The 22084-nt window shown below is 40.2% G+C and overlaps 1 protein-coding gene across 4 annotated transcripts in view; it reads right to left on the bottom strand.

The window, feature by feature from the left end:
- Positions 1 to 5210: 5210 nt before the first annotated feature.
- The window catches only part of ASB7 (ankyrin repeat and SOCS box containing 7), a 30098-nt gene continuing 13224 nt past the window's right edge, over positions 5211 to 22084 (bottom strand). For all 4 annotated transcript variants that reach the window (XM_019619562.2, XM_010717553.3, XM_010717552.3 and 1 more), the window contains 2 exons: positions 19242 to 19847; positions 5211 to 9085 (listed from right to left, as the gene is read on the bottom strand). In XM_019619562.2, coding sequence (XP_019475107.1) covers positions 8946 to 9085; positions 19242 to 19847 — 746 coding nt within the window. In that variant the 3' untranslated portion in view covers positions 5211 to 8945. The remainder of the gene's footprint in view (positions 9086 to 19241; positions 19848 to 22084) is intronic.

The following is a 22084-nucleotide window of genomic DNA, read 5'->3' as shown; positions in this document are numbered from 1 at the left end:
TCTCGTTTGGTTTTGTTTCAGAAGTTGACTTTGCTGCTTGCTATATTTTGGAAATAGAGATGGGAGAAGTGGATGAAGACAGGAAACTGAGGAAATGAGACTTCAAAAGCAAGCTGTGCATTTTCTTCATCACAGACAGAGAAACATAGATCTTAAATCCAAGAATTTAAATTCAAGATCAGTCTACCTTTATGCTTCAGTGAGAACACTTCTTTAAGCACCAGCTCTGAGTATGGCTCTTATGTAAGGAAACACTTCAGGAGGAAACAATTAGATTGACTTCCAAGATTTCTGTACACAGAGGCACTTTTGCTTAGAGCACTTGATGTACTCTTGACCTAGCAGAGAGGTTGGAGGAAAACAACAACATCTGAACCCCAAAATCTCACTAGATTTTGCTTTTTTCTTCAGGCAACCAAATGGCATTGCTTTTTTGTTACTTCACCAACAAGAGAATGCTCCAAAGGTTTGTTTTTAAAAGGCCTTGTCAGAAACCAGTGGCTTCACTACTGAACTGGTGGGTCCATACATACAAACATTGAGTGAATAGCATAAAAGATGACAGCAACAAAAACACCACAGAGAATAAAAGAGAAACACCTCAAAGTTCATTCTAAAGAAGACTTCTGAACAGTAATCATTTACTATCCCAACGACCATACTAGAAAATGATATCATCAGCAAGATGAAAGACTTCAGAAACAAGAACATTTGTTACTTCCCGGGCAAAAGACTCAACCTGAAAACAAAAGCTTCAGCTCCTCTACAGTGGGATAATTAAACACAGGAGTAGCAGAACAGCAAAGGGTTTTGATTTGCCATCACACGGACCTTTAAGTTGCATTCAAACCTTGTCCTGAAGATAAATTTGCATCCAGTTATTGAGACAGATTATCAGGTTCAAGCAGACAGAAGCCTGAGGCCAGGCAGTTTGGTGGCATCTCAGAGCTCCATGGCCACGTTCCCATCTGTGTGACAGCTCTGTCCGCAGCAGAAAGGACAAGCATGGCCCTGCCCACAGAAGGAGTCATTTGACATGCTGACGAGGTATGGTTCCCAACTCCAAGCCATGGGCAGAGTCTTTGTAGTGCAAAGTACAAAGAATTATCCAGTCCAGATGTAGCTCGTAACAATGACAACCAAATTCTCACTGGAGGGATATGGTGTTGCATGGCATAATTCATTACAAGTGAAAACTCTGCAAGCCAAGAGAGAGATATAATCTAATTATTTCTGGTTTCTCAAGACTGAAGGAGAGAGGGAAATTTAAAAGCAAACAATGCTGCGTTGCTCAATGTGGAATGCTGCAATAGGAAGAAGGGAAAATTAAAGCACTGCAGAAAACATGTCAATTTTCAGGAGATATGGCACTAACATATATTAATATTTCTGACAAGCCAAGAATGTCAAATTTCTAAGCACGATATGAATCACATCAGAATTAAGAACAGCTGAGCCTGCATAACAGATTATATAAGTATTCATGAAGCACAGGAAATGCTCAAAGCCAGCAAGCTCAGCTGTATGTATGTTTATAACTAATAACCATTATGCTACATACATCTGATAGAAAGCTGCTTTATTGACAAGACAACTACAAATTAACAAAGTTTAGTTAAGACGCTGAACATCTGGGCAAAATGTAGTGGCAATCAAGAACACCCTTTAAAACATGGGGTCTGCTCTCATTAAAATCTGCTCTGCTGCAAAGACAGAAGGTGGGCCAGAGATTTGTGAAAGCAATTCACATTTACTGAAGGATTTCCCCCCCCCTCAGAATGGTAGATTTTAGAAAATTCTGGCAAAATGGCTTGTGGGGAAAAATAATCAGTGTTGTACCCAAGCATGGGGGAGAAGACGACACAAAACGTAAGACTCAATTAGCAGCAGAGGTCTTCTGAAGCCATTTCCCAGATAAAACTGAAATTGCTCTGATCTGGATCATCTTTCAAGGAACGTCTTATTTGAAATTGATTGAAGTGTTTGCTAATAGTGGCTGCAAACAACCAACGAGACTGAAGGAAAATTGATGTTTCATGCACTTGGATAAGAACCAACTAGAAGCAGAATACAGAGCATAGTACTAATAATGCAAATATGTCACTACTAGTTTGCTGGGGAAGCCTTGGAGACAATGTGGGGTTTTGTTGGGCGTTCATTAACTTTGTCACAGTTTTACAACCTTGTAATCACAGCACTAAGACAAGAAGTTGAAATCTCCATCTTTAACTGCCATGCCCAGTTTGGAGCAGGAAATCAAAGTCTCCTGCTCCTCAGGACTGAAGACTGAACCATCCAAAACCAAAATGATTGCTTTTCTGTCTCCGTAATCAACAGATAGCTTACCCAACCAGAAATGGAACAGACTCAAATACTGATGCAGATTATTTTATACTAAGGGACTCAAATTCCCAAGCCCGACAAGCCCCATACCAGATATTTCTTTCTTTCTCACATACAATTCACATCCCAACCTCATCCCTTCTAGCAAACAGCCCAGTCACTGTTTTCAGACTGATTGCTCTCTAAAAATTTGTTTTGGCTTCCCAGCAGCAATATTAAACCCATGACAAGGCAAGCAGCATCTGGACAGCTAGGGGATGGAGGTTGGGCTGAGCTGCTGGAGAGATGCTCCTGAGATGATCCTGGGAATCACATTTCAGTAGCCCATTCTCCCCAGCTGGGCATTCTGAGGTTTAAAATCAAGTACTGGAAGACATTTGTTACGCCATGTAAATGCTATAGTCAGGTAATAACAGATGGGAGCCTAAAAATCACGAACAGACAAAGATATGTCCTGTTAACAGCCCCACTTCAGGCTTAGACACGTTAGTGACAAGGCAGCTTTGACTGTTCCAGCCATCAAGATGCTACTCTATTTGCATCCCAGTATTTTGATCGTGTTGTGAATGTAGGCTGCATTAACAGCTTCGGAAACGCTTTTCAAAAATATTCTCCTCATTAGGTCACAAGTTGAGAAGCAGGACCGAAAGCTGGCTAAGTCAAATATTTGTTATCGTTCAAGCTGGAAGGGACCTTCAAAGGTCATCTGGTCCAACTGCCCTGCAATGAGCAGAGACACCAACAGCCCAATCAGGTGCTCAGAGCCCAACCAGCCTTGGGTGTCTCCAGGGACAGGGCACTCACCACCCCTAAGAGCAAAATAAAAGCTTTAAACCAGATTAACTGGGAAGTAACAATCTCCTTCAGATGAGTTACAGTGGTATGAGTAAAAAATGAGGACAGAATTTAATACAAGGAACAAGTTAGCGGAAGTGACAGAAAATAATCTGATAGATTGCAAATAAACCCATTTTTGCATGTCAGAATGGAAGCATTATGACCTATGTCGTGTTCTTGAACAAAGAGTAGATTCTACTCGCTGTACATCAGTTGTTTTGACTTAAATTTCCTCTTTGCACCATCTCCCTTCTAGAATGTTTTTCATTCCCCTTTCCCAGCCATTTAGGGAATATCTCATAGATGCTGAGAGGTCTGCAGAACACTGCAGCAGTTGGGGAAAAAGTATTCTCAGTAGCACTTGTAGCTCTCAAGCGTGTTGGCTGTGAGACTACATAAATGTGATAATAAAGAAAAATGGAGTGAGCTTCAAGAGAGCACAGAGGTGCTTTCAGACCCTTTAGAATGCATCTACCCCCCATCTTCCTGCAAACATGAAGATAAGCCTTCCGTGTTCAAAACTTACCTGGGACCTCACAGATAGCCATCAGCAGCATTGGAGAGCCCAGATGTGGAGGAAACAGCTGGAGTTCTCATTTCTTTGCTAGACAGCTGGAGACTTCCCAATAAAAGACAACACAGCTTTCGATCCCAAGCTTTTGCTGCTCCAGCTGCACGTTGTGGATCCCTGGAGAATGCACTGGCTGAGGGATTCCTGGTAGCATGGTTTCATAAAGCAATGCACATATCTGGCTTGTTTCTTATGAGATTAAAGCACATCTCAAGCTTTCTTTCGGTTAATAACATGAGCCAAGAAGTTCAACTATACAGAAAAGGTTCACTATGCTAATGATATGGAACAAACTTCCACCTTTCCATACTTACCCAGTTTCAAAGAGCTAAGCCTTTGAGGTCACAGCAGCCCCAACCCATGCAGAAGCAAAGAAGTTAAATGCTTCAGTGGAAGTGGTTGGGGAAACACATGGCAGATGCAGCACGGACCTCAGCTCCCTGATCTTTGCTCATTTTCATCAGCTCCATCACTTCTGCTCTCAAAGAAGCAAAAGCTTTAAACTACGGTAAATAAAAAAAGCCATTTACTATTGTAAGAAGAAAAAAGGTGTTTTGCTATGTAAGTATACTTCCTTATCACCCACTTACACCGGTACAGGCCACATACTCTAAGCAATGTCATTTGTCAACAGCTTGTAAATAATTTTGTTTCATAAAGTAGTAACATTAGCCACTGTTTTAAACATAACAAATGAACACTCAAATGGGAAATATGATACGTAAACAGGAACAAAGTCTTTAACAGCATTTAGTAAACACACCAGTGACTGGTCTGCTAGGAACCATCATCAACAGTTCTAAACACAACTGCTGATTGTACAGCTTATGTATTCCACTGATGTTTGTGCAGTGTGCTACTGGGCAATGGAAAACATCTCCCTGCAGCCCTTTAGCTTATGTTTTCAAATCTACTCTGCTCCTTCTTCAGGTTTGGTTTTTTGTTTTTTTTTTTTTTCTCCAGTTCAAAACCTTGCTGCAACTTTGGCTTGTACATCACTCATGACTGAAGCCAATTGCTTCCAGTTCCCATTTGTGTGCCAGGAATGTTCACATACATCCCCTGATTCAACTTCTTATTAGTAAATGGACACAAAACAGATTCATCTGTAAAATATGACCTCTGTATGGGCAATTTCTGTATTTTAGCCAGCACGTGAACTTTGGGAGAAAAGGCAAAACTTTTGGAAAACCCTGAAGTGGTTACACTGGAATCAGAGCAGGGAAAACCCAAACACCATTCATAGTGAGAGCAGATCGTTCTCCCTTCTGAAGCCCAGCTCTAGTGTGCAGTGAGTTTCATGCTCTTATTTCCTGGTAGAATGCACATTCGATTGCATGAGACATCTGAACTGCTACTCGGGAGGGCAAAATGCAACACCCACCCAGTGCATTGGCAGAATCACATGCACAGGAGACGTTAAAAGGAGTAGAAGAGACAGACAAACATTGAGAGGAGATGTGTAAAGTGGTATCATGTTATTAAAACATTACATTGGAAATCAACAGAACATAAATGAAAAAAAGGTTTTAAACCAGATTCAATTTTTTTTTTTCTTTCTTTTAAATCTGAGTTGATCCAAAAGCAAAAGCTTACATTGCAAAGGAAGAACAAAATACATCATGGCATTGGTAACACAGAGTTGCATGGAAGCCAGACTTGTGGGCAGGGTGCAAGTTGCTCATCACAACGTCATTGTGGGCTCGGACAGATTTAACTGAGAAAGTTGGGATCCCAAATTTTTCACCTATCCAGGTCTTCCTTAGTAAACATGCTACATATTCTCTTTTGCCTCAGGGTGTTTCTCTGATGAGTTTGTGCAGATGTGTTCTCCTACTATAGCCAACTAGAGCCAAAAAACAGAATTTTCCACGCTATCCCAAGGAAGCCAAAGTTATTCCAAGCAAGAGTGGTAATGAATTTAAAAAACGAAACCCAAAGAGCCAGGAACAAATCCATGAGGGAAAAAAAACCAACCAAAAAAAAAACACACAAGAGCTTTTCAAACTAACAAGTATTGTCTATAATGTAAATAGTTTAGAAATATGGTAATTAAATAATCTAAAAAAACACTCTTACTCTGCTGTACATTTATAAACAAATATTTACAAAAACTTTCCACTTTGTTTTAAAGGATGAGGTTTGCAGTTTGTTAACGATCAGAGTCTTTTACTCATATTGATTCTTTGGTGTACTTGCCAATTTTTTAAGGTTTATTAAAAGTGTTCAACTGTGAATTTTACGGTAATGGATCTAGGCTACATAACAAATCTGTATTATGCACTTCTCTTTCCACATTCTAGTCCAAATGAAAAACAAAGTCCACTTACTTCTTCAAAGTATTTGTGCATGATAATTTAAATCATAAAAAAGACCAGATTCCACATGAAATTTGGGTAGGATTAACAACGAGTAACCCTACTTCACTGAGCACACGTATAACTTAAGATAGCAACCAGGACTATCAGCAGGCTCAGAGATACACGTGCTGCAGCACTTTGCTGAATTGAGGTCAGAAAAACCAGCTGCAAGAGATGGCTTGGCATATAAGAAATGCTGAGGGCTTCCCTCCACCTTGGGGAAGGGAAAAACAGAGGATGGAAATGAATTTAAAATAAAGGCTTTTTACTGGCCTGAAATGTATGTGTTCCCTTTAGACGTCAGTTACTTAAATAACCAAAAAACAAACCTCAAACAATAAATAATGGAATTACACATTTCTTCATTAAATAGCATTCTTGTTACCAACAAGTCTTCCATAATTTTCTTCAGTCACAGCAACAAACAGAACAAATAATTTGCCTTAATATAGATTGCAACTAAAATATACTCTAGATTACCTTAGAAAATATTACTGTAAAAATTCAGTGGGAAAAGATATTGGTTTAGACCAACTTACAAGTGTAGTGTACAATACTAAGTATTTAAAAAAAAACAAGAAGCAGTTTTAAGGTTCTGATCTTGTGTTACAAAAGAAAATTCATGCTTCAAACCTGCCAGTTCTTAGTTTTCATCATGTCTCAGTTCTGCAGAGCTTTTAGACCTTAAGGGCTGACCCTTCCTGCTTCCACCAAGCTATGGACAGTCACACACTCACATGCACGCCCCAGCCACACGCTCAGTCTGCCCTCACACATCACCTGGCTGGAGCCCCACCAAGCCCTACTGATGGCCAAGGCTCAGGTGATGCAGTTTTGGGATCAGCCATGGGTACTCCCAGCGCTCACATTAACCTGGAGTTCACGTGCTGCTGAGTGGGCTGCACTGGAACCGGTGCAAGCTGGAGATCAAGAGGTTCTACATCCCATCACCAATCCTCTGAGCCACGAATCTCCAAAATCACTTGTGGTTTGGAAGCCTGATGCAGCCATTGGGCACAGCAGGGATGAAGAAGCCTTCTCGCTGCAGCAGCTCTGCTGCATCCGTTACCAGTGAAAAGGTTTCTGCTTCAGGAACTGCAACCCAGGGTTACAAGGTATTAAAATGAACTAGCAGAGAAACAATGTGACTAAACCTGCTTCTGCCTTTTTTTTTTTCCTTTTTCTTTTTCTTTTTTTTTTTTTAGTATTTTTAATACTAAATATTTTGAAAGTGACAGTGTTAAAATTAAAAGCCACCATCAGTTCCTTTCATCTCCCCATTTCCATTGGTATAATGGATACAAAACACTCCTGACATTAGAGGGGCTCTTCTGGAGTCAGTGGGATGGCAAAAGGAGAAGACACTGGCATATGATGACTCCATGATCTCTTGAAAATAAAGAGAGTGAAACAACTTCAAATTTTGGCCTAATCTTTCTTTGATAGCAAGAATTTCATTTGTTATGATCAGAAACAAAACTCTTTAACAGATCTTTTTAATATCTAGCATGAAGAACACATCCAGTAGCCAAATTTCAGTACTCCTTTCAGTTGCTGCTTTTAGATTACTAGGAAATCACTTGATGTTTACAGAATTTAAACTTCCAATATGAAGAGGGTGCTTTCTTGCTTGTGTGCATAAGGTGCAGCTGAACACCACTTACGTGCACTTCCCACTCTCTAAGCTGAAATAAATTGGATTTCAGAGCAATAACAACAACAAAACTCATCACTACCTTTAAAATGAAGGGCTTGGCCAATTTCTTTCCTACTTTTTTTTTTTAAATGGATGTAATTTGGCTGAGAACCCACAAATAAAATTCCAACTGAAAGTGAAATAAAGCAGGTTATACATTCATGAAATTCAGGGATTAATAACGAACAGCAACTGCCACCATCATCTCAGTAATGTCCTGTTAACACTGCAGCGAGGCAGCAGTTCCTATTCTCACAAATAATGCACTGAGACTAGGTGAGGAATAGTGGGGGAAGGAATTAAAAAAAAAACAAAATCACACATAAAGGGAAAATACATCAGAAAGATTATTGCACAGGAGGCACTGTATGAGAAACAATACATTGGCTTCAAAAGTCTAGTTTTTTTTTTTTAAAGTTTAATGTGAAAAATAAAGAGGCTATGCCTCTTTGTAGTGTTCCATCACTGTTAGGATGAGACAAAAAGAGCTGCCCACTGTACAGGGAACATCAGCAAAGAGGGCTGAATTTGATGGACATCTGAACTACAGGAAAGAGGAAGAGGGCAAAATAAAAAGACCCTTGAATTGAATAGAGTGATATTATTACTTTTTAAATTTCCAAATTATCCTCATACAGTACCCAATTACATTTTGATTATCAACTCTTCCCCTATCCTGCAAAAACATCCACCCTGGTAGAGACAAAAAGCCCCAACAGACCTCAGGTCTCCAGAGGCCTATCGGAATCTTTTGCAGGACTGGCTCCTTGATTTCCAGACTTTTATCAAACCTCTGCTCAGCATGCCAATTCAAAGCAACCCTCTCCGTCGTTAGGCCACACTCCACCTCCACTGCAAGTCTGCACACCGAATGTGAAAACAAACAACTGAAAACCCAACAGCAAATTCTAAAATGTAACATCGTATAGAAAGCTTGGACCTTGTAAACTTGGACCAAGAAACCAAAAATTAAGACCTTCTAGCATGTGGCATAAAAAAACCCAAGGAAGTGTATACCTGCCTTCTGACTTCACAGAAAAATCAGAATTTGCATAGGATATACTTTGTGCAAGGCAACAAGCCTCTTCAGTATCTGGAATATAACTAATCTTGCTCAGAGTTCTTCTCTTCATGGATATCAGATATCATCGAATTTGTGTTTTAAGTAGTCTTTCATAACCTTGGCAATGGGTAGTTCATCAAGTAGTTTTAGGTTTTGAAGGCCTATACACTGTCGGATTTTAATTCGGCATAGATCTTGCAAGTTTCTGGGCTGTCCTGAAAAGAGAAAAGGAACACAAAAGTAAAATGATCACATTTTAAACATGCTTTAAGAGATAAGTTACTCAGTAAAATAACAGAACTGCTGTCTTCTGAGAGGAAGAAGGAAACAGCATGAGCAGAGGAAAGGGAAAAGTTACAGCAAAAGGTGGAAATTAGTGCCTTTCTAATGGATAATTATTCAGTGAAATCAAGGGATGAATCCTGAAAGCACTGTCATTTACACACACACAATTTTACTGATGTCAGTGTCAAGAGACTTAATCCACGCGAGGATCCCCCCGAGGCAGCAGCATACAGTCAAGGATCTGCAGAGCAGCAGAACTAATCTGTTCAATTTTTGTGCATTTTTTTCTATCCTTGTGTCACCTGGGAAAAAATAAAACGCAGTCTTGCTTCTTTTCAAACATTCAGACAAGAACTTGTATGCCCATCTGCAGAGGGAAGAGGCAGCCCCCTAGGAGAGCAAGTCTTACCAAAGTTATTTGAGGATCGCGTGGCAGAGTTGAAGACTGCTTTTTTCCCTTCTAATGAAAAGACAAAGCCTTTAGGCTTCACGCAGCCACAGCCCCATCAAGCAGAAAGGGATGAAAACACGAGTTAACCACAGTCCACAGCAGACAAGCTTTACTGACATCACGCTGATTTCTAGCGAGGGTTTTCCAAAATAACTGGTTCCCACCTTGAGAAACAGTCCTCCCACGCACAACGTAGGAAAAGTTAACCTAGCCTCGCATCCCAATTGTACCCAGCAATGGATCCAAGAAAGAAAAGAAAAAATAAGAACAGAACAACAGCCATTGAGAAACCCTGTCCCAGTACACCTCTCCAGCTTTCAGCACACAGCCCTTCCTGCAGCAAGGCTCCCAAAGATCCGGGCCTGCAGTTGCTGTGCCCCTTGCACATCTGTCTAATGTTTTTTGAACCCATTCACATTTTTAGTATCCAAAACATCCTGTGGCAACACATTTCACAATGTAACGAGGCGTCGGCTGGAAAACTACAAAGTGCTTTTATTTATTTTAGATCTGCTTCCTGATTGTTTTGCCGAGTGCCTCACATTCTTCCAGTTGCAAAAGAAGTGATGAATAATAGTTCTTGTGGCAGTCATGGCTTTATATATTTCCATATCACCCCATCCTCCACTCATGCTCGGTGCCTCTTTCAAAGCTGAAGACATTGACTCCAATTAAACATTTACTCCAATTAAAAATTCCCCCACCAGGAGCCAATCCAACCTCCTGCCCACGCTCGTTGCCTGCCTTCTTCATTCTACTCTATTTATTTTGAAGTCACCCCAATAACAAATCATTACTGTGATTATTGGCTGCACCATGGCCTGCAAAAGTAGTTATGCAGCCACAGCACCCTGCGATCGTCCGATGCAAAGTGCTTGGTAAAATGGTGTCAGTAGCAACAACTTATCACCAACCCAAAAGTAACCCAGTATTGTTTTTACAAAGAAACATGGCAATTGCACTGCGCTGTTTGAACACCTGCTTCTTTGAGAGACACCAAAAGTGCATTAACAAAGCAACTAGGCCACGTGTTCCTCAGCCCTATTCAACAGGAGGGCTGCAGGGCAGAGCTGCCTTCCACCAGGACACTGCTGGCAGTCAGCTCCAGTGCAGCCCTGGCTCCATAGGCCTTGACGTTACAAGTTTATTAGATGCTCTTGCTAAGCACAGAGTAAAGAGATTATGAAACTATTTCCTGTTTTCTACTTTGGGCATTTAGTACTTGGTTTCAGTTGCCCCTTATAGCCAGTTCCCCCTTTCTTTTTTTTCCCCCACTACTCTGTGTGGGTTTTTCTATAGAAACGGGTTGATGGACAGGTATACACTTGGATTTATCCTAAGCACTAAAATTATCCGAGGTAAGCTAGCAGAAGTAATGCAGGAAAATAGTCTTGGTCCATTTTTAAAGTAATCAGATTTGAAATTACAGAGCATGAAAATTGGAGCTTCCCTTCATATCAGTTTATAATACTTTTACCACACTTATCACCACAGTATCTAAATATAAGTATTTTTAATTATATACTTCAGCCATGGCTTCGAATACAGGTCAGCAATTACTTTGCTCCCCTGGTGTTGTTTTTTTTTCTTAGCAAATTCTCTTCCCACTGCAAGGAATGGATTTGGACTATCTGGACAACAACTGAACGCTCAAGCTTCAGGGAAAGAAATGTTGTTTGCTATAAGAAACAAAGCAGAGGGATCCTAATTACGATAAAGAAATAGTTCTAATGCTTTAAACGTGAATGCAAACAGGACTCAAAAAGGATGCACCTCCTCACAAGTTAACTGCAAAGAGCAGAGCCAGAGGCTAAGAAGGGCTACAAAACCTTGTTTTCTGTATGAGGATACACAATAAAACAGCTATGAGATGATGATTTCTGCTTTCAGAAATTAATGTCTTTTAATTAACATCCTGCGGGTTACTTGAGAGGAAAAAAGAACAGACAACTTAAAATACCCAGAAGAAATTGGTTATCAGCTAACTCAAAAAGACCCGATTATCAAACATATGACATTTTCCCCCAATAAGCCTAAAATATTTCCTGGGAATGTGTTAACAATGGACATTTCCAGTGTTAAGCACCAGTTGCTGCATCTAGTGGCTGCTGGTGTCTTAGGTCATGCCTTGCAAATTCCAGGGTTATTAATGCATTTGTGATTTATTAGAAACGGTGTCTAGAACACTTACTCATTCTTGGTTGCATCTGAATGAAAACGAGAAAAAAAATAAAGGATTACTGACCAATGTCAGTGAACCTTAGTTTGGCAAATGAAAAATGTTATTAGTAATTTGGCAAAGTAAGGCAAGTTAAGTGATGAATAAAGCCTGTTTAAAAGTGATTAGAAAGCAGTAATTTTGATTACAGCCCGCATCGTAAGTTTGGAAAGCTGCTGAGGCAAATAAGCTAAAAAAAGAATTAAAGGAAGGAACAAAAATGCAAAAGGTAAGATTGACCTAATTACCACCGTCAAGCAGAACAGTTACATAAAACCAGTTCCGTTTCCCATCACGTTAAAAGAAAAAAAAGAAATTAAAAATCCTGATCCAGTGTCAAAAGGACACGCTGAGCCCAGCGGTGCTGCTGGCCCATAGCGGGCAGGGCTGTGCTGGGCTGTTACACAAGCCAACACCTGCAGCTGCTGGGAGCTGGAAGTTTGCTTGGGAATTCACAGAAATGAGTTTGATACTTCAGAGGATTTATTTTGCAAGCTTCATGGTGATAAGCAAATAAATTAAGAGTATTAATTATGTAAGGAGAGATGTATAGTTTCTTTGCTCCACTGCCCGCATCGTGTGCTGCACTGGGAAGCAGAAATCCCCACCACCACACTTGTGTAGTTCCCCAAATATTAAAGAAGTTTCTTCCAAGCACTGGAAACACAAAACTTAGAATTATAAAATAAAGAGGACCTGATTTTCAATTTTACTCTCTCTACAAATAGCAAGCTTCAGGATGTAAACTGTCCTAACTCAGGTCTTCACTCAGGTACTCACAAAGTTCCAGCTTCTTGTTGTTTTCTTTTTTTCCTTAAACAATTATTTGCTTAAAAAACAGAGATTTCAAAGCTTATGTCATTAATAGTTTGGCCTCGTCTGGTAAAAACAAGAGGAAAAAAAAGGCATACATTACAGTTAGTTGTGATTTCCCACTGTGTGCTTTATCCCCCTCCTCCCGCAGTCCCAGGGCGTTCTGCAGACAATCTGTTCCCAACAGAGCTGGCCTCCAGGCAAGCCCCAGCTCTCCTCATGGCTGTGTCCATTACATCCCCAAGTAATTTCACAGCAAGCTCCATTTCAATACAGCTAAACTTGGGCCCCTTGCTTTACCGAGCACAAACAGTTTGTCTAACATCTGCGTGCATTACTTCCAGGAGTTGGAAGGGACAAGGTAAACAGTGAGCTTTACAGCTCTCAACAAAAAATAAAAATCAAGTTCCCAGTTTTTCTTTTCTGCAGTGTTTTCTTTTTCCATACATCCTACATGATAAATCAGCCAAGTCTTTTTTTTTTTTTTTTTTTTAGGTTTAGGACGTGCACTGTAAATAGAGGAGCACTGACAGCTCTGCAATGAGGACGTGCAGTATCAGGGAAGCACAGCTCTGTCTCTTCTATAGCAGAACCTGGCTCACCTGCTCCCACTCCATGCACAACCACAAATATCACTTGGTACATCAAATTTGAGGGGAAGATTTTATTTTTATGAATGCTGTCCCGTTAACTTTTATCTTACATCAGTCTTCGCAACATGAATTTGAAGCATGCAACCAGAACCTAACTTACTACTTATCCATCAATAGCCAACAGCCTGTAGCAGAAACTTTGCTGGGAGTAATGATCTGAAGAAGTCACATCTGTGGGTTCAGGTGTAAGAGAAAAAAAAAACACAAGAACCAAAAAATGTTAGGCTTCTTCAATAAACAGCAACAATCCTTTGTCATGTATGTGTGTAACCGCACACCCCTTGGATACAGCCCTCCATTCTTCCGTATAGCACACACCACTGACCTCAGCCACACACAGGAATATTCACCCAACGCATTTTGCAGAAGTTCAGGTTGGGATTTGCTCCCTATACCAAAGTTCTGTTTAGGATTTGCTCCCTATGCAAAGAACCTATGTCAGCGTAACAGCAGCTCCACTGCTGACAATTGTGCCAGTCCATTCCTCCTAGGCAGATGTGCCCCCCAAGAAACAACGTACTAACTCACCTAACAGGTACTATGTCTTACCAGTCCTTGAATACAGACCAATTCCTCTGACAACACTAATTATTACAAATTGCCACAAGGCTTTAAGCAAAAGTAGTGTGAGAGTAGAGAAGGAGAATTTCTGCCATACTCCACTGAAGATTCTGCACCTGCACAAAGCAAAGTCACAGACAGAGCCAAGAGAGTGCTCAGGAGTAACTGCAATTACACACGTAGAGGTTGTTGGAAATCCTTCCTGATCTTTTGTTCCACCTACTAAAAAAAGAAAAAAAGAGAGAAGCACTTTTAAAAGCAAATGGTGTCACTGGCTTGCAGCATGTAGGCAGTTTCTGAAGAAGTTCACAAGTGAACAGGAACATCAGTTTTGCATTTTGGAAGCTGCCCATGGTTTTCTCTGCAATATTAAACACATCTCCCCAGAAAGCTTGCAGTGGTATTTCTCAAACAGAGCCTCTGCCTCGCCTGGGAATTGTGAAAGGCTGAAAGCAGCAGGAAGAAGCCATTTGGTAGTTTCTTTTTAGCTACAAATGAAACTTAAAGATTTGTGAAAAGCTAAAGAAAGCTGAAAGCTGATGTATATATATATAGCTGGTGGCAGCTGAGTTCATTGAGATTTCGATGGTAAGTATTTATACCTGCAGCTAACTACTGGGTCCAACTCTTAGTAATAACATCAGGTCGAGCTGGGGAGGCTGCCAGAGTTGGGGAGGCAAAGGGAGGTAGGAAAAATATTAACAAATTAAAAACTGATCTTATCTCCTGGAAATTCACACTTCAAGAGGCAGCAGCACAGTCTAACACACCATCACTCAGGGACTGCACAGATGAGGACACATAAGCCAACAGGATCGTACTGCAGGGATGCAGTCACCCAGCAACTGGCCACTGAACTGAGCAGGAATTCAGCCAGTCCTTGTAATGGGAGATCTGTAACAGCACAGGAGATTGCAGTTTCCTGTGTTCAAATAACAAAAAACAACCCCCCCCCCCACCCACACACACTCACCAATCTACAAAACAGCAGCTATATAACCACAGAGGAGAATGCCAGGAAAAAAAGAAAGAAAAAAAAACCAAGTATCACGAATCTACAGGCCTGAAATATATCAATACAACATGTGGGACTGTATTTATGGAAAGATTGGAAGACAAAGTGAACATATGATTTGACTAGTAGCAACAACATGACAAAGACAGCTTGTAATTTGTTGTTTTAGCTGGATATCAGAAGGGCTTTCTGAGAAGCTTCACTTCGGTTTGGTGGTCTGTATGTCCTTGTTAAAATAACAGGGCTTTAATCAGACATTCAGTGCTCTTTGAAAAAATAACCCTTCATAATAATTCTTAGGTGTGTATTAACTTCTACTGTTTCTGGCACAGAAAATACGTACCAAGGAGGAGTGTTTTGGGGGACTGAAAATTTGTATTTGGAAGAGCAGAATGCCAGAAAGCTCAATGCTGAGCATAACAGGTGTATTTAGTAGTAAGACTTTTAATACAATAAACTATAGGTTTGCATCATTTTGTTTTAATATTTCATAATTAATCTTTAAATTTAGTCTTAGATGAATTTCCATAGCAGTCTCAGTAAGAATTTCAATTGTGTTCATCTATTTCTGGAGTCAAAGGAGCCTGAAAAGTAAAGGCTGGTTTTAACTGCAGTCTGAGTTAGCAATTACGTTCTGAAATATCACACTAGGAAATTCTAACTTGAGAGTTAAATGATTACTGGAAATTTACCTCCCTTTCCTCTAGACAAGGACTTGGGCCATGTTTTTATGAAGTTATCAAGAACTGTATTGGTCTTTAAGAAACAGTTACCTGCAATGTGTGAAAATTGCTTTTCAAACATTATTTATTACAGATCTAACTCAAGTGACAGTTATGTTTACTTAGCAAAGAGATAAAGACAAAGAGTATAAGGATCTCCTTAGCAGGACTTTGGTCTAAAGTTTTCTGCATTGCTCACAGTGCCACACAGATCTTCTAGACAGGAGAATGACGCTCCCTATTCAAAGCCAGTATAACTCACCCTTTGGAAAATAGAACAGAATTGAAGTATCTGTAATTCCCTTCATTTGGTGACCCTCAGATTCTGTTCCAGGCCTGCAATCAGCTCCCTGAATCGTGTTAGCATACTTGCCATGCTCCACTGTTGAGGCTGATGCAGACAAGCAGCCCGCATGGCATCGCAGCCGCCTCATCCCAGCAGCCACTGCCTTAAATGAGCACTATGGGAACTGAGGAAAGCTTCAAGCTTTTTCTCTTCCTTTTTCAGATCATAATTGAATTTCTAGTGCCTAAAACTCAGTCTGTAAGATTTATTTATTTCCCCTAATGCTGATGTTTTTCCGGCATCCTCTTCTTAAGTTTTAATACTCGCAAATCCCCTTCAACATCGATATCCCATCTTGGCCCATCAATGCACACACACAAAGCTAGTGCATACACACCACCAAAAAAATAATAATAAATAAATGGATTTCTATTTACCATACACATGCATTCCTTCAAGTTTTCCGTTTAGTATTATGTAAATGCATCTCCTGATTTTGCATTAGAGCATTCCAAGCTTAACACTCCTAACGAGGCAGGGACTGATCTGGTGCAACTGAAATATATCCAAAAAACACTCTTTATCAGATGATCTCAGATATCATGGCGGGCACTAACAGAACCTTTTGGAATACAGAAAATAGAAAATAAAAGGAAAAAAAATAAAAGAAAAAGAAAAGTGATAAAAACGTTCAGCAGTTTTCATCCTCGATTTTTCTTTCCCCAAAAAGAGACTTATTTTTTAAACAGAGTAAGAAAAAAGGAGATACGAGCAACTGTTTGTACATCAGACCAACAGCAGACTCACTTTAAAAAACTCCATTGCTCTCAACTTTGACGTTCATGATTAAATATTGAGATACAACTACAGAGCAACTTTGTTCCATTTGGAATTATTCTAAAAGTAAAGGAATCTCTGCCAACAGCCAGGAAGAATATCAGACCTCCAGCATCAAAAAGAAAACACTCAAAGATGCCCAATCCTCCTAGAGGTTACCAAGAACCAATATAGGGGTGCCTGAGACTGTGCTTTCCTACCTGCTGTGCACAGGTAGGGAGCCAGGCTACAGGATGCCATTGCTAACCATTATGGGATCTACCAAAACAAACAACAATCACACTTTTGGTAGACCCAACTGTAAAAATGTTTTCCAAGGAAAAAAAAAAAACAACAAAACACAGCAACTTACACTGTATATATAGACTGCTAAATAATATTCCTTGTCTCTGAAGCATGCAATTGCTTTCATTAGAAGACACGCATCAGATTGATGCTTTCAGAGTTTGAATGCATTATCTGTAAATTAAAAGATCTTAAATAATTAGACCTAGTGCAACTAGGAACTAGTTCCTGTTTTACTGTCAGAGACATTCCTCAGAACTCTGGGCACACACACACACACACACACACGCACACACACAGAACGTACAGCTGTGGATTTCTATATCAGCATGTGAAACTCCGCAGTACGACGGCCAAGTAAACAACCTACACATTCCTGTAAGAGCCAGGCACTGCTACCAGCTGCAAGAAAGTTACACTATGAACTCTGCCCAAATACTATAAAATCTGCAATTTTTTTCTGAGTAAATACATATTGCAATGGATGGAGAAACAAAACCCTTCCTGAAGTGCTGCAGGGCCGGAGCTCAGCAGTTCCCTGTGTGCCGATCTAATTGGGAACGCCGCTCCAAAGCCCCAGCTCCTTTCTACTTATTTTCTCTCTCCTACACCGTCTTATTGCAGTGATTATTCATGAAAACAGTGGAAGACAGTGTTTGGAGATTTATAATAAGGGCAGCGCAGTCTGTTTATAGCTGTTTGTAAACACATATTCATAATCATTTTGCTCAGAAGCACAAAGCTGAAGTGTTTTTGTCAGCACTCATCTTCCCTGCTTTCCCAGATCTCCTTCCATCAGCACAAAATTGGAAGAGTTCCAGGGCTGTTATGCTGGCCACAAAATTAAGCTGCTTTTTTTTTTTTTTTTTTTTGTAGCAGAACTTAGCCTCACTTCAATGAAATGAGAAAGTAAACCCTTAAGGTACGAAGTCTGCAACCTCAGCTGAAATTACCGGAGTGATTTCCAGCTTTGGGAGCAACAACGACACAGATCTAAAATTTCATGCTTATGGATACCTTCTAAGTGTTATTATTATTCTTTTTTTAAAGTAAGAAAAGCAAATCTGGATATTCTATCATCTATTAACAACCCTGACCGTGCTACAATAAGAGGCTCCCAGAAGCAAAAGAAACAAGGGTCAAGAAAAGTAATAAAAAATAGAAATGACTACTTGACTTTGTCAACTTCCACCTTCCCAAAAAATTCTCTTCATATTTCAAGATAGATTAAAAAAAAAAAAAAAAAAGCAACAATCAAGGAAGACTAAAAATGAAACTCCAAAACGCTTCTACTGTGTCAGTTACTGGGAACAGATCTCAGCTGATTCACCCCAGCCCACATTGACCTTCAGAAAACACGGTGTGCTCAGTTCTCAACCAAAACCACCATGAAGAAAGAAATAAGAGGAACATAAAGGGGGGAAAAAAAAAAAAAAAGATATATCAACTACTCCACACTTCCCACTGATGTAAAGATCATCCTAGCCGGATGATAATTTAATCGAGCCATCACGTTTGAGTTAGGAATTGCTTATTAGCAGTTTACTAAGTGCCTTTAGCTAATACTATAGCTATAAAAAACACCGTTACAACATTACGTGCTGAATGGAAGAGTAGGAAAGCTTGCAGATGTCTAGCACCAAAACCCAATAAGCAAAACTGACGCAAACATTCTCAGTTTAAGCATCAGAAGTAACAATGACTTCAAATCTTTCATCTTTTGGAGATCAACAAAATCAAACACAGCACACGAATCCCCCTCAGCGTGCAGGAATAAGCTGCGGCATTTTGTTGTTTGCTGGAGGTGAGAGGGAGAAGGAATGTGGGAGAGCAAAATGCAGCAGAGCTCTTCCCTGCCTGCATTGTGCTGCCGGAGGACAAAGCCAACGACTGCCAAGCATTTGCAGCTCGATCCCCCAGCAGAAGACCCCCATAAAGCTAAAAAGCAGGAAACATCCTACTCTAAGGTCATAAATAAAACTAGATTTTACAGTTCACTTTTTTTTTTTTTAAACTTTAACGCTTCCTGTTGATACTTAAACAAAACTAGTTCAAATGAAATATACTTCACATCAGCACCTTTGCCAAGTACGAGATTCCCAGTATCAGAATCCCTTCACCTTCCCAGAAACTTTATAGCGCGTTTCATCAAGGGGCAGAGAGAAAGCATTTTTCTCCTGGGCTAAATTCAAAGAAGGCTTTAGAGGACACCGTGCCCAGTGATTAACTTTTCTTACATACATACTTGTCACTTCTTGTAAGAAATCCAGACAGGGTCGGCTACTTCCAGAAATACTTATTGAAACAGCCAGTGGGGTCTGTCCTTCATAGTTCCTTGTGTTAGTGTCTGCTCCGTAATTATACAACATTTGTGCGCAAAGCACATCATCTCTAAGAGCAGACAAGTGTAAGGGTGTCTGTCCGTCCTCCAAGCGCCCCAAGTTTGTGTCCGCCCCTCGCTGAAGGAACATTCGGCAGTACGAGTGATTGCTTTTGATCACAGCGTAGCGTAACAGGAAACCATTCTGAATGTCGATGTTGGCATTGTGATCCAGCAGGATTTTCACGCAGCTTGACCTCTCGCGGATAATGGCCAGCTGAAGCGGGGTAGTACCTTTATCACTGAGCGGATCAACCTCAGCCTTGAACTCCAACAGGAGCCGGACAAACGAGTCTCTGCCGTAGTGGGCTGCTACATGGAGGGGAGTCCAACCATCGTTGCTTTTTGCATTAATAATGTCACTCCTATATTCCGATTCCAACATCAAGCGCGCGATCCTCGCTCGGCCGTGCATGGCTGCGTAATGCAGAGCAGTGAAGCCTCCAATTAAGTCCTTAACCGTGGGATCAGCTGAAGTTAAAATAAAGTTAAGAAACAATTAGAAGGCACTGGGGTAATCCAGTGCTGCAAACAAATAATCAAATGATTGAATGTTATTCTTTTCAAGCACAGCAAGACAGGATTTTTTGTATTTCAAACCAACTCTTGCACCAAACGCTATTGTAAAGAAAAAGCTAAATTATATTTATGAAAGAATTACACAAACAAAAAAAGAACTTTTCTTTCATATACATATGTTTCCATTTGACAAATAGTTTTCAACATCTTTCTAGCACTCTCAGGCTAATTACCCAAATCTCTCTGTCCATCCAGTTTTCCTCTAACTCTGTAATATTACATTTCTTTCTCAGTGTTCAACTTTTTTTTTTTTTTTTTTATAAAGTTTCCCTTGTGTTGCTGCTTGGTCTTAAAAAGAAGCATGTGTAGAAACATCTGCTGTCCCAAATTGCGGATGTTTTGTGGTCTGGCAGGATTGTATTGTTTTTAGGGTGTAATACTGTATTAGGTAAAATGTTTCTCTGTGGTCTGCAGGATTTCCAAAGCATGTAGAATATATGTTATTTTAGATTATCTTGATAAAGTTTGTTTTTATAAATGATGAATCTGTTCTGAATTTATAGTTTTTACAAAAATCTTAGATTTTACAAGAATGTAAGCAACCACGTATGGAAGGAGTCAAGAGAAAAGTTAGTGCAGAACACAAGTGATCAGACAGATACTCCCCCAGCCCCAACACAGGACAAAATCTTCATCTAATTTATGACTTTAGAAGCATAAAATAACTAAACCAATTTACTTAATCCCCCCAGACTTCTAAATCAACTGACTTTCCCATGTAGCAACTAATTACTGAAGGAAAGGTGCCTGCCTTGTTACCACTACTCACATCTGCAGATGCTGCCTGGTGGATGGTAAAGAATATAAACTGCAGCGTGCAAGTTTGAGGCACATTCCTAATAAGATTTCCAGTGGTAAAAAGAGATGCTGCCTGCATAAATGACTTGCATTAAGCTGACATATTTTCAATATGCTCATGCATCTATTGAAATGACTGCAACAGCTCTGGTATTGAATTCTTTGCCATTTTCTCCTCCATAGAAACAAGCTAAGGTCACAATATCAACTTTAAGCTGGTTTAGTTTAACAATGGTCTGAAAATGTAAAGGTGCCATCACAAAACAGGGACGAATGTTCCAACATGGACCTCCTGTGACCACATTCAGATAACACAATGAGATAGACACCCTACCAAAATAATAGGGCAGGGGAAACAGAGTTGAGAATACTGCTGCAAAGGTAAACCCAGAGAATTTAAAATTTAAAGAAAGTACCAAGGAAAAGGAAAAAAACAAAACCAAATGTACAAACTAATGAAGCCACAATTAAAACAGCACATGGCAAAATAAAGTGTGATAACCACCTCTAGTAAATGGAAGAGGACCCCAGAAATAATGAAAGATTAAGGAAAGTTTAGTGCCTTGGTAGACAGCCTTCCTTTCGTGAAATGCAGAAACAGTCTCAGCGTACCACAGAGTTGCACTAACCTGAGTTAAAGCAATTGCTGAAGTATCCTCAGGTTGGCAGGAAAACGCAGACCTGGGCTCAGTAAGTGATTCCTAACCTGCTCTGTGATGGTGTCTGGTATTTTAGCACAGAATCAGCATTACCCACACAGTCATCAAAGACTGTGACACTACTTCCCTGTAATGTTAGCTGCTCACAGGTTCTCTCTCTGCACTGCTCAGACTATTCCAGATTATCTCCTGAGTGGTGATAGGCAAAGGGAGTAGCACAGGCAGGAGGGTGCAGCAGGATGATGCATTTTGAGAGGCAGGTTTAGGGAGAAAGCTGGACATAACGGAGACAGCAGCAGCCACAGCCATTTCCCACAAGAAGTTACAAATAGATCTGACAAGCACTTTCATATTATGCCTCCTCTTCCATGCTAAGCATGCAGGTCAATCATTTCCACCCCCCAGCTGAGGCACACAGTTCCAGCCTGGTTGGCCTGTGCCACTTTCAAATTCCATCAGATCTGCTCCAAATTCTGGGTATGCATTTAGCAAGCAAGTTGTTGCAATATGAAAGCAACAGTTTAGCTTACAAAATAAGGATATCTTTTCCCTATAGTTTTAAGTATCTCTCAGCACCTTCTCTCCTCCCAGTTTGATTACTTTTGTATCATTAAGCTCAACAAAAAGTTACCAGCACATGTAAGACATGTATCTCAACAAGAATAGAACAAC

The sequence above is a fragment of the Meleagris gallopavo genome, chromosome 12, assembly GCF_000146605.3.
Source record: "Meleagris gallopavo isolate NT-WF06-2002-E0010 breed Aviagen turkey brand Nicholas breeding stock chromosome 12, Turkey_5.1, whole genome shotgun sequence".
NCBI lineage: Eukaryota > Metazoa > Chordata > Aves > Galliformes > Phasianidae > Meleagris > Meleagris gallopavo.
The sequence above is the reverse complement of the archived record's forward strand: the minus strand, read 5'-3'. Positions and strand labels throughout refer to the sequence as shown.